General features: G+C 41.6%; 1 protein-coding gene across 7 annotated transcripts in view; it reads left to right on the top strand.

Moving 5' to 3' along the window:
- Window positions 1-962: 962 nt before the first annotated feature.
- Window positions 963-15,559, top strand: part of RNF216 (ring finger protein 216) — a 119,784-nt gene continuing 105,187 nt past the window's right edge. For 2 of the 7 annotated variants that reach the window (XM_061402251.1, XM_061402255.1), the window contains exons 1-3: window positions 979-1,108; window positions 8,277-8,394; window positions 10,003-10,124. In XM_061402251.1, the coding sequence (XP_061258235.1) occupies window positions 10,058-10,124 (67 nt within the window). In that variant the 5' untranslated portion in view covers window positions 979-1,108; window positions 8,277-8,394; window positions 10,003-10,057. Of the gene's footprint in view, window positions 1,109-6,984; window positions 7,095-8,276; window positions 8,395-10,002; window positions 10,125-15,559 lie in introns of those variants that run through there. The other 5 variants (XM_061402249.1, XM_061402256.1, XM_061402250.1 and 2 more) reach the window with 4 other exon arrangements.

Genomic DNA, 15,559 nt, shown 5'->3' on the forward strand with positions numbered 1-15,559 from the left:
GTTTTTTCTAACACACCAGGCATATTCACAATCTCAGGGCTTTGCTCTTTCTATACTCTCTGCTTGGAGCTCTTTCTTCAGGTGGTCGCCATGGCTCACTCCCTCACTTGATTTAGACCACTCTCAGTGAACTCCGGGAGTTGGTGATGGACAGGGAGGCCCGGCGTGCTGCGATTCATGGGGTCGCAAAGAGTCGGACACGACTGAGCGACTGATCTGATCTGATCTGATTATCTTCATCGCAGCTTCCCTGGTGGCTCAGCTGGAAAGAATCCGCCTACCAATGCAGGAAGTGTGGGTTCGACCCCCGGGTGGAAAAGATCCCCTGGAGAAGGAAATGGCAACCCACTCCACTATGCTTGCCTGGGAAATCCCATAGACAGAGGAGCCTGGTGGGCTACAGTCCTTGGGGTCACAACAGTCGGATACAACTTAGTGACTAACCAACAATTATCCCCATCACTCTGTCCTTTTCTCTGCTTTATTTTTCATCCGTGTGTGTGCGTGTTTCCGAACACTTACTGCCTGAGCCAGTATTTTAATTGGTTCGTTAGTTCAGTTATTGACTTGCCCACTAAAATACAAGTTTCATGGGAACAGGGACCTTCTGTACTGCTTTTGCTCCAATTCCTAGAACAGTGCCTGGCACACAGGAAGCCCTCTGAATATATGTTCCGTGAATGATTTGCCAAAGGCAATGGGTGCAAATAAATGCAGATCCAGGAGATTTCCACGGTCATCCGCTTCACGTCCTGGAGCTGAAACCCCCAGAGTGATACTGACACTTCACGGGGCTCCTTTCGTCCTCCCGCCTAGTGGCGAAGTCAAGACTCAGCCCACGCCGAGCCGGGACGAAGGACAGGAGTCCCTCTCTATGGTCTTACTCCCCAGACCCCTCCTCCCTAGCCCCCTGCGTGCCTCTATGGTTCTTCCTGTCATTAGTCGGGAGGGGGCGCTGTGCGCAGGCGCGCGGTGACGCCTCAGCAAGGCCGGAAGGAGGGCAGCGGCGGCGGCGGCGACTAGGCTGTCGCGGCCGCTCCTGCTGACTGGAACCCGCGGCTTCAGAAGCCCCAGAGCCTGCCTCGCGAGCCGGCGAGTCGAGTGGCGAGTAAGTATCGGCCGCGACTCTTCGGCCGGCTCTGTGGGGCGAGTGGCGTCTTCCCCGGGCGCCTCCATTAAGCCGGGGGTGGGGGCGGGGGCTCGACCGTGAAGGGCCCGGGGGGGCGCGAGCCTGGCCGGGCGGCTGCCCCGACGCGAGCGAGCCCAGGGCCGGCTCCGGGCAGCGCCGAGCGGCCGGAGCAGCGGGGCCGGCGGCCAGGCAAGAGCGACAAAGGCACGGGTGGCCGGCGGACCCTCCGCAGGTCCCGTTACTTCGGGAAGTTTCGCGGGCCGGTCGGTGGGTCCGCCGCGCGAGGACTCGAAAGCGCCGAAAGACTCGAGTTTCCTCGGCAGCACCTCCCGGGAAGCGGTGGCCGAGGAGCCGAGCGCGGCCCCGAGCGCGCGCGGGGCGCAGCGCCGTGACTTTGAACTCCGACGCCCGGAGGTGGGGGTGGGGGTGGAGCTGCGGGCTCTCAGACCCTCGCGGCTCACCTCTGGAGGGGGTCTTCTCTAGAAGGCGGCCGCTCGCTGCTGCCCACCCTCGTGAGGACTCCCCGAACCCCGGGCAGCGCAGGGAACGCGAACCCCCCCGCCCCAGTGTGCCCGGAGTGCTGGGCGGCGAACGAAGGCGCTGTTCCCGCGTGGGTTGTGGCTCGAATGCCGCGTGGGGCGATTGTCGAAAACTTTGGGCCGCTCCGGTCTCGTGACCCAGCTCGCTGAGAGCCTTGAGGGGTCTCCGCGACGTCCGCAGGGCAGGGTGCCGACCTCAGCGAGTGGAGCGCTGTGATCAGTCGGGGTGCGTCGTGAGGAGCGCCTGGAGGGGGCTGGTCCTAAGCTTTTTGATACCACGAGAAGATGACTTGCGCTGCTGGGAGTGGGCATGGCCGCATTCAGAACGCTGGCCTCAGGAAGACCGCGGAGAAACAGCCTTGCTCCGTTAGTTTTTTTTTTTTTTTTTTTTGCAGAAGTCGTTTATAGTAGCTGGGAGTAGGAAGTGGCTGGATTTAAGGAAATAGCTTGAGAGCCTGGGGCCAGACTTTCGGAGCTCCCTGTTAACGTAAATAGAGCCTTTATAGTTTCCTCCTGAAGGCAGGCAGCAACTGCAGAAAGAGAAGAAGCCTTGCAGCCCGTTTGGAGAAGTGTAATGAAGGAAGTTGAGCTATGAGTCTGGAAGACTGAAAGTTTATGAAATAGGGTGGATGAGAGAGCCTGTGCTCATGTTAATGAGTATTTAGTGTTCTAGGCTGTGGTAAGAGCTTTACAGACGTCATAATTTTCTTTAGCTAGACACTGTTCTAAGGATTTTCCGTATATTAACTCTGAATCCTCGATAACGTGGCTTTTGTCGTCCCGTATTTTCAAGAGGGAGAAAATGAGGTGCTGAAAAAATAACTTACCTTGTAAGGGTCTAAGCTGGGACTCGAACCCATTTGGCTCCAGAGTTCATACTCCTAATTATCCTGCTATACCTGTGAATATTCAAGAAGTTCTGGCGTATTTACTTTTGCCAGGCTGTGTGCTGTGTCCTGAGGCTTTGGAAACGAATTACACAAGGGTCCTACCTTCTTGAGGCTTTACTGGTGGCTCAGACAGTAAAGAATCTGCCTGCAATGCAGGAGACTGGGTTTCGATCCCTGGGTAAGAAAGATTCCCCTGGAGAAGGAAATGGCAGCCCACTCAAGCGTTCTTGCCTGGAGAATCCCATTAACAGAGGAGCCTGATGGGCTACAGTCCATGGGGTCGCAAAGAGTCGCATATGACTGAGCAACTAACACTTTTTCAGTTCCCTACCCTCTTGGAACTCTTTTTAGCAAAGGAGGTGGATGTTAAGCATAGCTTCCTAAATGTTTTATTGTGGTAGTACTTGGAAGGGGTAAGAGACAGATGAACAGACACTGGGGGTAGTCTGGAAAGGTTTTTCTCTGAGAAGTGAAATTTTAAGATGAGGAACTGAAGAATAAATAGAGTTAATTTGGTCAAAGAGAGGCAGAGAGAAGAGCCTGAAATTTCATGGCACTTTCTAGGACCTGAGCTGTGGTTTGTGCAGAATGGTGAATAGGGAAAGAAGTTTGAGGTGGGGCTGGCTGTGTCAGCAAGGTCATGTGAGGCAGGGTTTCATTGGCCATGGTAAGGGTTTTGGTTCTGCCATGAAGAGATTTGTGGTTTAAAAAACAAAAACAAAACTCCGTGCTATATGAAAATTCATTGGGGGGTACAACTTGTAGACAGTATTGGGATAGAAGGGGCAGGATGTCATGAGTTAACGGAGGATTCAACTGTAAAAATATTGTTGAAAACATTGATTTCTTCCTTGTGGATTGAGGATATGCTTGCTTATCCATCCCAGTTTCCGAACCAATTTTCAGTTGACAATTGGAGGAAAAAACTTAATGTTGTATGTTAAGCTCGTTAGCCTACCCACTGAAAATTTTGAATAATTTCTGGTTTAAAACCTTTCGTGTTGTAAAAAGATACTGAGAACAGAATTTTTAGAGCTCTTTGAAACCACCTGAACTCCAGACTAATTGTTTGCATATCATCTCTGATTATGGATGCTATTTTACCTTAGTTCTTTCATTTTGTATGTATCTTGAAATTAACGTGCATTGCATTTTCTTATTCTGAACTCATCAACTTCATTGTTCTTTCTTTATAGTATCACCATCGTCCAGTCATCTGATCTCAACGTGGAGGTCAACTTTGACTCCTTGCGTCCTCTTGCCCTGATGACCAGTTACATATGAAATCCCATTGTTGCACTTTGCTGGTGGTCCGGTGGTTAAGACTCCCAGTTTCCGTTGCAGGGGGTGCAGGTTCAGTCCCTGGTTGGGGAACTAAAATATGCCATGTGCTGTGTCCTTAAAAAAAAGTCCCATTGAGTCTAACCTTTATAATCAGTATCCTACATCTTTTCCTTCCTCTGCTTGCTGTTACCTTTTACCTTTAGTTCCCACTTCACTGGCTCTTGTTTACTGGGTTTTCCTGCCTCTGGATGTCTTTTGCAGTCAGTGTCTTACACATTGCAGCTTGGTCGTTGTTCCTAAAGCACAGCTCTCTGCATTGCTTCCCATTGAGTTAGAAAATAAAAATTAGAGCTCTGCTTCACTTTTCTGTTAGCAAACCACCTCTGAGCTTAGTGACTTAATACAACAGTTTTTTTTGTTGGCAGTTTTGTGGGTCAGGAAGTTGGGAAGATTTCACCGGGGACTTTTTTTTTTTTTATTCACATGCTGTCAGCCACAGTGGCTGGGACTGGAGGATATACTTCCAGAATGACTTCTTTATTCAAATGCCTTGTCTGCGGCTGCTGGAAGACGGCCCAGCTGCCTTTCCCTCTCCATGTAATGTCAGAGCTTTCCATGTGGTCTCTCCAGTAGGGTAGTCAGACTTCTTACATGGTCACTCTGGGCTTCCAGAGCCCTTGATGGAAGTGCTACTGTCTTAAAACTAAGCATGGAACTGGCAGAGCATTCAGTTTAGCTTAAATACTGCTGTCTCCCCTTAGCCTTCCCTGACTGCCTGACCTCTCTTAACTGTAATAGTCTTTGTATTGCAGTAAAGACCATACTTTGTAGTATACTCAATTGTGTGCATATTTTCTCTCACTGATGGAAGTTCTGTGAGGCAAGATCCATGTTGGATTTTCCTTGTTATTCCCTATGAGGCATAACACAGATTCTTTAAGTGTTAAGTAAATAATACCAGTTTAGTGCAGAAAAATCAAAATTTAAGGAAGCAAAAATATAAACCTACTGCTTAGAAATAACCATTATCAACTTTTTTGTGTTAATTTGATATTGATTACATATTAGTACAGGATTACAAAGAATGGCTATCTAAATATTAAGATGAGAAACTAGTATTTGAATGAAGAGCAGTAATCATTTATAGACATTTAAAAAAAATATGCTTGGAAGTGGTTTGTGGGGGCTGGTATAACCTGGGCATGTTGGCTTCTCCCAGCCTGGCCTGGTTCTCCTTTGCCCTGCTTTCCTTAATTACCCCAAAATCAATGTTGCAAAAGTGATGGGCATATTTTTGGAGATTATTCTGGAAAGCAGCAACACCACAAAACCCCAGGACCATGCAGTATTAGGAGCATCTGAAAGGAAAAGCGGAGAAGTGATGTGAATAGAGGAATAAGAAGGAAATAGTTTGTTTAAGACAGACCTAAGGACTCTGGTCACAAGGAAGCAAAGATGCAGTTTTGACATGAGAGAACCATGGATGATTCCCATCTTTTCCTGACTTCGTTTTCCAGATTTTCTATAATGATGTAATTTTTTATTACACTACATTGTGTAATACTTTATAACTGACAAAGAGAATGAGAAACTGGTTGTTGTCACATAAGCCACGTTACTTGACTACTTAAATATGACTGTGATGAACAGCTCCAGTCTCTGGCAGAGGAAGCTATTTTCAGAGTCACTCGTTCATTCAACAGCTGTGAGACACTGAAAGTACACTTATGAATAAGACAGAGTCAAGGGCATATGGAGAAAACAAAATGTGAACTCTTTCTCATCATGTGTTGATTCATTCATACAAGGAAGAGAAGAGTTTAAAAAAAGATCGTTAGGACACGACAATTGTGGGAAGTGGAAAGGAACATAGAAGGAGTACCATCCAGATTTCTTAAACTCTTTCAATATTACCACATGAGATTCTTAAAAAAAAAAAAAAAGAATTCTCCACTGAGTAATGAATTGATGAATACATGCTAATTTTTGGTTCTAATTTGGAAGCTTTAACTGGTATATTTGACCATAAAGTATAATCATAAATGTATTTTTATAATTAAAGGCAAGAAATAATTGAACTGTTCTTTCATGAAAGGCATTTCCTATTTCTGAACTCCACTTTGGTGTCTGATCAGTAAGTAAAAAGACATGTATAGGTTCTTGTTAACTTCCAGAGGGGAAATAAAATTTCCTAAAGAAGGAAGTAAAAGTTTTATGTGAATAGTTACAGTACTAGTGAAAAGTAGCTTGGAAGAGGAGAATAAACCCCTCCCACCCCCACCCTGGTTGGGCTTTATTATCAACCCTTATTATTAACAAAACTGTACATCTGCTCTTTCCATTTCACAATAATAATAGTCATAATGTGGCCCTTACTGTGTTCCAGGTGCTGTACTAAACACTTTATATATATTTAACTCAATTTCAGAACAGCTGTATTCTCATTTCATGAAGAAAGAAGTTAGGCCTGAAAGATTAAGCAGTTTATGCATAGTCACTGATATGACTGGTTGGTGAAACCTGGGTTCATACTTAGTCTGATCTGAGCCCAGATGAGAGGACTGAATGTCAGGAAGTTAAATGACCTTTACAGAGAAGCTAGTCAGGAGTAGAAATTTCATTATCAGACTTCTCTTCTCACTGCAGCTTGGGACCACTGTACATGCCATTGATGAGGAATCTTGCTTTTAAAGCAGCACTGGTAATCTGCTTAACTACAAACTTGACAGTCTAACCAAATTAGATATAAAATAAATCACATTTTCCTTTGTTTTCCAGTGTAAAATTGAAGGAATCTAGTTGTGATAAAAAAAAGAAATAGGAAATTTGGATATTGGAATTAAGTGTTCAAAGTACTTTTTGAAAGTTGTATTGGAAAGAAAAACACTTGAATAAAGGCAGTTGAAAGTGGACACCAAAGCTCTTTCCTTTATACTGTGCCGTTTGGAAATAACATCATTATTGTTAGTTCAGATGAGATACCTAAGCTTATGCTTGGATTTATAGTTTTTAAACACTGAGATACCTTTGTCCAGTTACAGGTACCAGAAAGTTCTGTTGTAATATTTAAACACAGTCTTGCTATAAAACTGTAGTATCTTATGTTGAAAAATTCTGACATTATTTGATTGTCTCTTTATAGACATCATATTATGAGAAGACATAGTTTAGGGCCTACCTCTTTTGAAGCACGTGGTTTCTCTCAGGAAGACAAAGAACACAGATTTTCTTGAGAAGAAAAACCTTGAGTCGGTAGGTTACAGATAGAATCTTGGAACTAAAAAGGTGCTGTAGCAGTTAAAATTGTCCCCCTTTGGTTCTTACTTGATTTTCATTCTTCTGATGTCCATCAGAGTAAAGCAAGAAAATGGTTCAAAAATCAAACTACAGAAAGACTTAAATAATCCTCTCCTCTTGACCCCCAAATACTGTTTCAGAGGGGCAAGCACTCTTTTTTTCCCCTGATGGTGACTTTTTTCCTCTCTAACCTTGCCATTTACAAGAAAAGAAAAAGAGCTTATCTATGTGGCTGCACCAGGTCTTAGTTGTGGCGTGTGGGCTCTGTCAGTTGCAGCGTGTGAGCTGTAGTTCCCTGAGCAGGCATTGAATCTGGACCCCCGGCATAAGGAGCTCAAAGTCTTAGCCGCTGGACACCACCACTCTTAATAATTTTTTGGTGAATAGAATATTTTTTTAATTTTAGTGTATAATATTTCAGTCTTTGCTTTTGTGGACAACATTTTTTCTATCCTGTTTAAGATATCTTTCCATGGGGAGGGAGGCGGGACTGGGGTTCAGGAGGGGGCCCACATGTACACCCATGGATGATTCATGTCAATGTATGGCGAAAACCACCACAGTGCTGCTGCTGCTGCTAAGTCGTTTCAGTCGTGTCCGACTCTGTGCGACCCCGTAGACAGCAGCCCACCAGGCTCGCCGTCCCTGGGATTCTCCAGGCAAAAACACTGGAGTGGGTTGCCATTTCCTTCTCCAATGCATAAAAGTGAAGTCGCTCAGTCGCGACCCCATGGACTGCAGCCTACCAGGCTCCTCCATCCATTGGATTTTCCAGGCAAGAGTACTGGAGTTGGCCCACCACAATATTGTAAAGTAATTAGCCTCCAATTAAAATAAATAAATTATTATTTTTAAAAAGATATCTTTCCCAGGTCTGATTTTTGAAGGTATTTTATGTTATCTTCCAGAAAGTTTATTATTTTACCTTACCATTTAAATCAACAGTTCACATAAAAATTATTTTGTCTAAGGCATATAGATGAGGTCTAGTTCTTTGATTTTCCCTATCCTCCCAAATTACAGCTTTCCAGTACAGTGTCATACAGTTTAAAAATCGTATTTTTACATTGCTCTGCGAGGCTACTTTTGTCATAAATGTCCACATGTAACCAGATCTGTTCCATTGGTTTTATTTAGCCAATACTGCTGCTGCTGCTGCTAAGTTGCTTCAGTCGTGTCCGACTCTGTGCGACCCCATAGACGGCAGCTCACCAGGCTCCTCTGTCCCTGGGATTCTCCAGGCAAGAATAGTGGAGTGGGTTGCCATTTCCTTCTCTAATGCATGAAAGTGAAAAGTGAAAGTGAAGTCACTTAGTCGTGCCTGACTCTTAGCGACCCCATGGACTGCAGCCCACCAGGCTCCTCTGTCCATGGGATTTTCCAAGCAAGAGTACTGGAGTGGGGTGCCATTGCCTTCTCCGTTGCCAATACTACATTGCATTAATTACTATAGCTTTATAACAAGACTTAATATCTGATAGTATAAATTCTCCGTCTTTTTGTTTATGAATGCTTTGCTTTTTCTGGGGTCTTTGCTTTTTCTTGTAAGTTTTATAATCATCTAGTGCATATCCATTTAAAAAATATGAGTAAGGCTGTATTAAACTTGTACACCAATTTGGGGAGAACTGACATGTTTACATAAGATAATCAAGCATTCCAACCCATGAATGTGTATGTCTCTTCCTTTATTTACTCTTTAATTTTTCTCAGTGATGTTTTACAGTTTCTATGGAGAGACAGAATAGTTCACCATGTCACAGATAGCAGAATATCCTTGTTTTTTGTAGCTGAATATTATTCCATTTTCTTTACCCATTTATCTGTCATTGGACACTTAGGGTCGTTTCCAAGTCTTAACTATTGTAAATCGTGCTGCAGTGATCATGGCAGTGCAGATATCTTCAAAATAGTGATTTCGTTTCCTTCAGTTATACACCCAGAAGTGGGACTGCTGGACCATGTGGTAGTTCTGTTTTTAAAATTTTGAGGAACTTCCATGCTATTTTCCATAGTGTCTATTCCGATTATAATCCCACCAACGGTGTAGAGTTTTCTTTTTCCATATCCTGCTAGCATTGTTATCTCTCATCTTTTTGAATGAATGATAGTCATTCTAACAGGCAGAGGTGTTTTTGATTTGCCTTTCACTGATGTATAGTAATGTTGAGCACTTTTTAATATCTTAATTTGGGATATTGGCTTATTTGTGATTTTTGCCATTGAGATGTACGAGTTCTTTATATATTCTGGATTTTAGCACCTTATTAGGGGTTATGATTTGCAAATATTTGTCTCCCATTCAGTAGGTTGTAGTAATTGAGTTTTTAATTTTACTTTTTAGAAGATCTTTTATTTCCTTTTATTTATTTTTTTGTTGAATTTCACTTTTTAAAAATGTATATCCCATCTAGTCTTTGATCCTTTGTTCATCTTTTGTATGTTCTTTTGCAGGAATTTTTTTTTTTTAATTTTAGTTTTTCCTCTTCTGTTAACTTTAGTTATTCATTTAAAAGACTGAAAAAAATTTTTCTTTTTAGTGGTGTTTTCACTTTATAAAGACTTCCCTGGTGGCTCAGACAGTAAAGAGTCTGCCTGCAATGCGGGAGACCCGGGTTCAATTCCTGGGTTGGGAAGATCCCCTGGAGAAGGAAATGGCAGTCCACTCCAGCACTCTTGCCTGGAGAATTCCATGGATGGAGGAGCCTGATAGGCTACAGTCCATGGGGTCGCAGAGTTGGACAGGACTGAGCGACTTCACTTTCACTTTATAAGCTGAGAATGCTATCTTGACTAGATAGGTGGGAAGATACTCCTTCATTCTTAATAATTCTCTTTTTCTTTTTCACACCCTTTGGAATAGGTGGTCGCCATGTTTAGATATTAGCAAGCACATAGGTGTATGTCTGTGTTGGAAAATGGCAGAGGGAAACAGCAGTGAAGAGGTGATTCACTTAAACAATTTCCACTGCCACCGGGGACAAGGTGAGTGTGCCCGTTTTCTCTCTTTCATCATTGCTTTTTCCCTTAGTCTTGTTATATCATATTTGAAATTAATCTGTTTTGTACCATGTAGAATCCAGAAATGTTTCATTTTCAGACCTCAGAACATCAGATTTAAATGGACTCATCAGACTAGAAGTTTGTGTCAAATGGTGATACCTGCTGGCATGAGTGAAGTTTAAGAGTCTTCCATTACAAGAAGATTGAATCTTAAGAGATAGGAGGGTGGGAACAGTGGTAGTTCTCAGTTTTTGAAGGAATGGTGATCGCAGAGGAGTACAGGTCCTCTAGGGCTGTATGTTCTGATCGTACTTAAGGTGCTGCTAATGCATTTCTGGCCCCCTCATACAAGGCCTAACTTCTTTTTTTCCAGAAGACTGTGGTTTAGCCTTACAGGGAATTTTAGGACATGTATTCCTTGACTGTACAGTGTTTAAAATACGGGGAAATTCATTGATTCATAAAGGGAAGGGACCCTTCATTTCTTTAAGATTTCTAAATGCATGTGAAATTTCCTATCAGATCCTAATTCACAGTTACACCTAGGCTAAAAGGAAAACAGTTACGCTGATGAGTAGAGAAGATTATAAAGTCCATGGAAGAGGTTGTACCTTTTTTTATGTTTTGCTATTGATAGTACTTTGTATTTATGAAGACTTTTTTCCCAGCAAAAGATAAAATTTTATATATATGGCATTCAGAGCATTTAAAAATGAGCAGGGAATTCCCCGGTGGTCTAGTGGTTTAGGACTCCGTGCTTCTGCTGTAGAGGGCGCAAGTTTGGGGAACCAAGGCCCCACATGTCATGAGACACAACCAAAGAATAAATAAATAAAATTTAGAAAATTTTATTAAGCAGATAAATAGAGAAAATAAATTTGCTTAAGCTATGCAAATTATAAAAACAGAAGAAATACCAATTTTTTAAGCTATTATTGATAGCATATTCTAAGTTGGTAGTGATTATAGCCATAATGTGTTGTTGTTTAGGAAGTTTTAAATCCTAGCTATATTTGTATATATGATCAGTTCCGTATTTTCCAAACATGCATATCAAATTAATGTTGTGGGGTGTTTTTTTTCCTAAATCGGATCTTAAATATACTTGAATAGAGTTTCTTTAAGAACAACTAATTCTGGAAAACTACTAACTTTGGAGATGTATTTTTCTGTTCAACAAACTTTGTTTTGCACACATAGTGAGGATTTGTTTAGACAGAGTTGTTTTTATTAGCTGTATTAATAATTTCTATTGTGTCATCCCCTTAAGCGTGTAAGTTTTTAAATCATCTTTATTGAGGTATAATTTACATATAATAAGTGCACACATTTTAACTGTATATTTAGTTCAGTGACTTTTGAAAAATGAATATACCCATATAACCACCACCACAGTCATGATGTAGAACATATCTAGAAAGATTCCTTTATGCCGCTTTGCAGGCAGTTTTCGCCCAACTCCTGACCTGCTTTCTGTCACTATACAATTTCATATAAATGGAACCATACAGTATGTACTCTTCATACTTGAATTCTTCAGCACAGCAGTTTTTTGATTCATCCATGTTCTTGCATGTATCAGTAATTCAGTTCTTTTTAATTGCTGAATATTATTCACCTGGAAATTCTATACCCAGTGAAGGTAGACTTAAAAATGAAGGTGAAATAAAGATTAAAATTACAAGAATGAATAAAAGATACATTATGCAAATAGTAACCCTCAAAACAGAGCCTTCAGTTCAGTTCAGTCGCGTCTCACTCTTTGTGACCCCATAAACCGCAGCACGCCAGGCCTCCCTGTCCATCACCAACTCCTGGAGGCCACCCAAACCCCCCAAACCCATGTCCATTGAGTCGATGATGCCATCCAACCATCTCATCCTCTGCGTCCCCTTCTCCTCCTGCCCTCAATCTTTCCCAGCATCAGGGTCTTTTCAAATGAGTCACCTCTTCGCATCAGGTGGCCAAAGTATTGGAGTTTCAGCCTCAACATCAGTCCTTCTGTGAACACCCAGGACTGATCTCCTTTAGGATGGACTGATTGGATTTCCTTGCAGTCCAAGGGACTCTCAAAAGTCTTCTCCAACACCACAGTTCAAAAGCATCAATTCTTCGGCGCTCAGCTTTCTTTATAGTCCAACTCTCACATCCATACGTGACTGCTGGAAAAACCATAGCTTTGACTAGACGGACCTTTGTTGGCAAAGTAATGTCTCTGCTTTTTAATATGCTGTCTAGGTTGGTCATAACTTTCCTTCCAAGGAGTAAGCGTCTTTTAATTTCATTGCTGTAATCGCCATCTGCAGTGATTTTGGAGCCCAGAAAAATGAAGTCAGCCACTGTGTCCACTGTTTCCCCATCTATTTGCCATGAAGTGATGGGACCAGATGCCATGATCTTCGTTATCTGAATGTTGAGCTTTAAGCCAACTTTTCCACTCTCCTCTTTCACTTTCATCAAGAGGCTCTTTAGTTCGTCTTTACTTTCTGCCATAAGGGTGGTGTCATCTGCATATCTGAGGTTGTTGATATTTCTCCCGGCAATCTTGATTCCAGCTTGTGCTTTCCTCCAGCCCAGTGTTTCTCATGATGTACTCTGCATATAAGTTAAATAAGCAGGATGACAGTACACAGCCTTGACGTACTCTTTTCCCTATTTGGAACCAGTCTGTTGTTCCATGTCCAGTTCTCTGACCTGCATATAGGTTTCTCAAGAGGCCGGTCAGGTGGTCTGGTATGCCCATCTCTTTCAGAATTTTCCACAGTTTATTGTGATCCACACAGTCAAAGGCTTTAAATTATCAGATAACATACACAATTCAGCCAGAAGTGTCAATGAAGATAAAAGTTTTTAAAAAGTTAAAGAGTCGGGGAAGATAAAGCAATTCTAATCTCTTTGTGTGTAGTAATATGATATCAAAATATACAAAGAGAAAATTGACAGAACTGAAAGGATAACTGGACAAATCCACAGTCAAAATGGGAGATTTTTAGCATGTTTCTTTCAGTAACTGAGAGAGAGCAAACATATACAAACATTTGTATGAATATAGGACATTGGAAGAACATGATCAACAAATTTGATACAATAGACAGGAATGTTGCACCTAATATGTTTTCCAAAATTGACCATATTTTGAGGTACAAACAAGTTTCAATTTCCTACACTACTGGTGGTAGTGTAAGTCGGCATAGACAATTTAGGAAACTGTTTGACATTGTCCACTAAAATTGAGCATATGCTTTCCCTCAGCACTTCTGGAATATACCCAGCTGAAATGAGTATACCAAGATAGATATGCAAGAAAATTCAAAACAGTATTATCCAAAATAGCCAAGACTGGAACCAGCCCAAATGTTGAATGTCAACAGAAAAATAAGTAACTTATTCATACATATTCATGTAGTAGATTACATACAGAGGAAACTGCATAATGCAACATCAACATCATGGGTATATCTCAGATGTGTTACTTGCATGGAAGCCAGAAATGAGAGAATATACACTCAGAAACTGATCTGTGGAGTTAGGCTCCTAATGTGCTAGAAATGTGTTTACCAACATTGGTGACGGTCACACAGGTAGGAGCCTTTTGTATGAATCATAAACTTAGTTCTGTATGTTTATATGTGGTGTTTTGGGGAGTATCTTGTCAACCATTGGGATTCACTGTGAGATGATAGGTTTAAAACCAACTTTTTTGCTGGGTGCCCCAGGCTTGTTGTCTGTCTTTTTTTCTGGGCCAGTTCTTCCGGAGAGGAACCTACAATTTCCTGCATGTAGAATCTGAGACTGTCTGCCAGCATTCAAGGGGCCAGTTAACAGAAGGCAGCAGAGTCACTCACTATGACTGTTTCAGGGACGTGCCTTTTCTCTCTTGGCCTGGTGTCTGGTGACTCTCTGTATTGGTGACTCTTCAAAATGGACCTCCACAGGGTGGGTCTTCTGGAATGGCTGAATGAGAAACTTGGCAAATCCTCTCCACAGAATTAACAGTAGAATTAGAATTGTTTAAAATAACCATTTAAAGACTGGAAATGAACAAAGGCATACAATAATTGAGAATATTTTTCAAGGAAATCTGTGATTCTGCAACATGGATTAAGCTGCCTCTGGTGAGCTGCCCTCTGCAGACTGTGGGTTTGATCCTTCTCCACTCCTCTAGATTTCTTGCCTCTGAAAATCTGCTGTTTCCAGAATTTTGTTTAAATCTCTTGCTAGCTATCATTTCCTTTTTTCTTTGTGTCCTAAAAAGAAGGACACTTTTTGCTTTTTCACTTTTTACGAGTTCCTTTACTGTCATTTAAGTGGGGTTTCAAACTCAGTGGTGCTGGTCACTTAGTTTCATTCTGCCAGCCCTCTACAGTGCACTTCTGCAGGCCCTCAGTTCAGTCAGTTGTTAGATACATCAGTCTGCTGTATAGGTAGCATTGGACTTGAAATCAGACAACTTTACTGTGTGTGAAGTACTATAATAAATAGGCATTTTGTGTGGGTTTTCTAAGCTAATACAGCTATTTTCTGTAGGCACTATTGTTAACCTTTCTTCAATGATAAGGAAATGGATGCCTAAAGAAGTAAATAATGGCATCATGTAGCTAGTATGTGGGAGAGCTGAGATTGGGATCCAGGCAGTCTGACCTTAGATCCCATTGACTTACCTATTTTAAACTGCTGTCCTTGGCATCACCACAGCCCTGTTACAGGGATGAAATGAGATTATTGGTTTTATATTGCTATTCAAACTGTTGGGTACCATAAAAGTACATGAGGCATTAACCTTGAGAAAATTAATTGTGCTTTATGAAGAAATTATCAGTTTGTGTTATCCAGTAATTCATATCAAATGTGATCTATCTTCAAGTGAATAAAAGGAGTTAGAGACCTTGAACAGAATTATTACATCTAGATGGCTAGTTGAACTTTGGTTGTGTTTAAAAAGGAAACTAGAAAGCTTAACTTGCTTACTGTCGTAGATGCTAAATGGGTATTTGCATAAATAATACTCAAGATTTATATGTAAGATGAGCAAACTTTAATATAAAATATTAAGTGAAAATTTAACTGTTTCTGAGTGAGTTTTTTCAGACCTATCAGTTTGAATAAAACAGTGTTTTATATTCCCTTGGAGGAGTAGAGATGAGATGGGAGGCCATGATTTCACTGTTCAGTTGCCAGTCAAGAAGATTTTATCAACAGATTCCTCCAATCTAGTATAAGAAAAAGTTGATAATCTTGATCATAGTAATTGTCAGATTTTCTCTGATGATTGCCAAAATGAATTATTGGCAAAGATCAGCACAGAAAGCTCATTTTAATGCTTAGGTGCATGTGCTGCCTGAGGAGATAAGTTAACACTCCAGTAGCCATGAACTTGGCTTTAGGTTTGACCCTTTTCATGCCAAAGTTGAATTAAA

This window comes from Bos javanicus, chromosome 25 (assembly GCF_032452875.1).
Source record: "Bos javanicus breed banteng chromosome 25, ARS-OSU_banteng_1.0, whole genome shotgun sequence".
Taxonomy (NCBI): domain Eukaryota; kingdom Metazoa; phylum Chordata; class Mammalia; order Artiodactyla; family Bovidae; genus Bos; species Bos javanicus.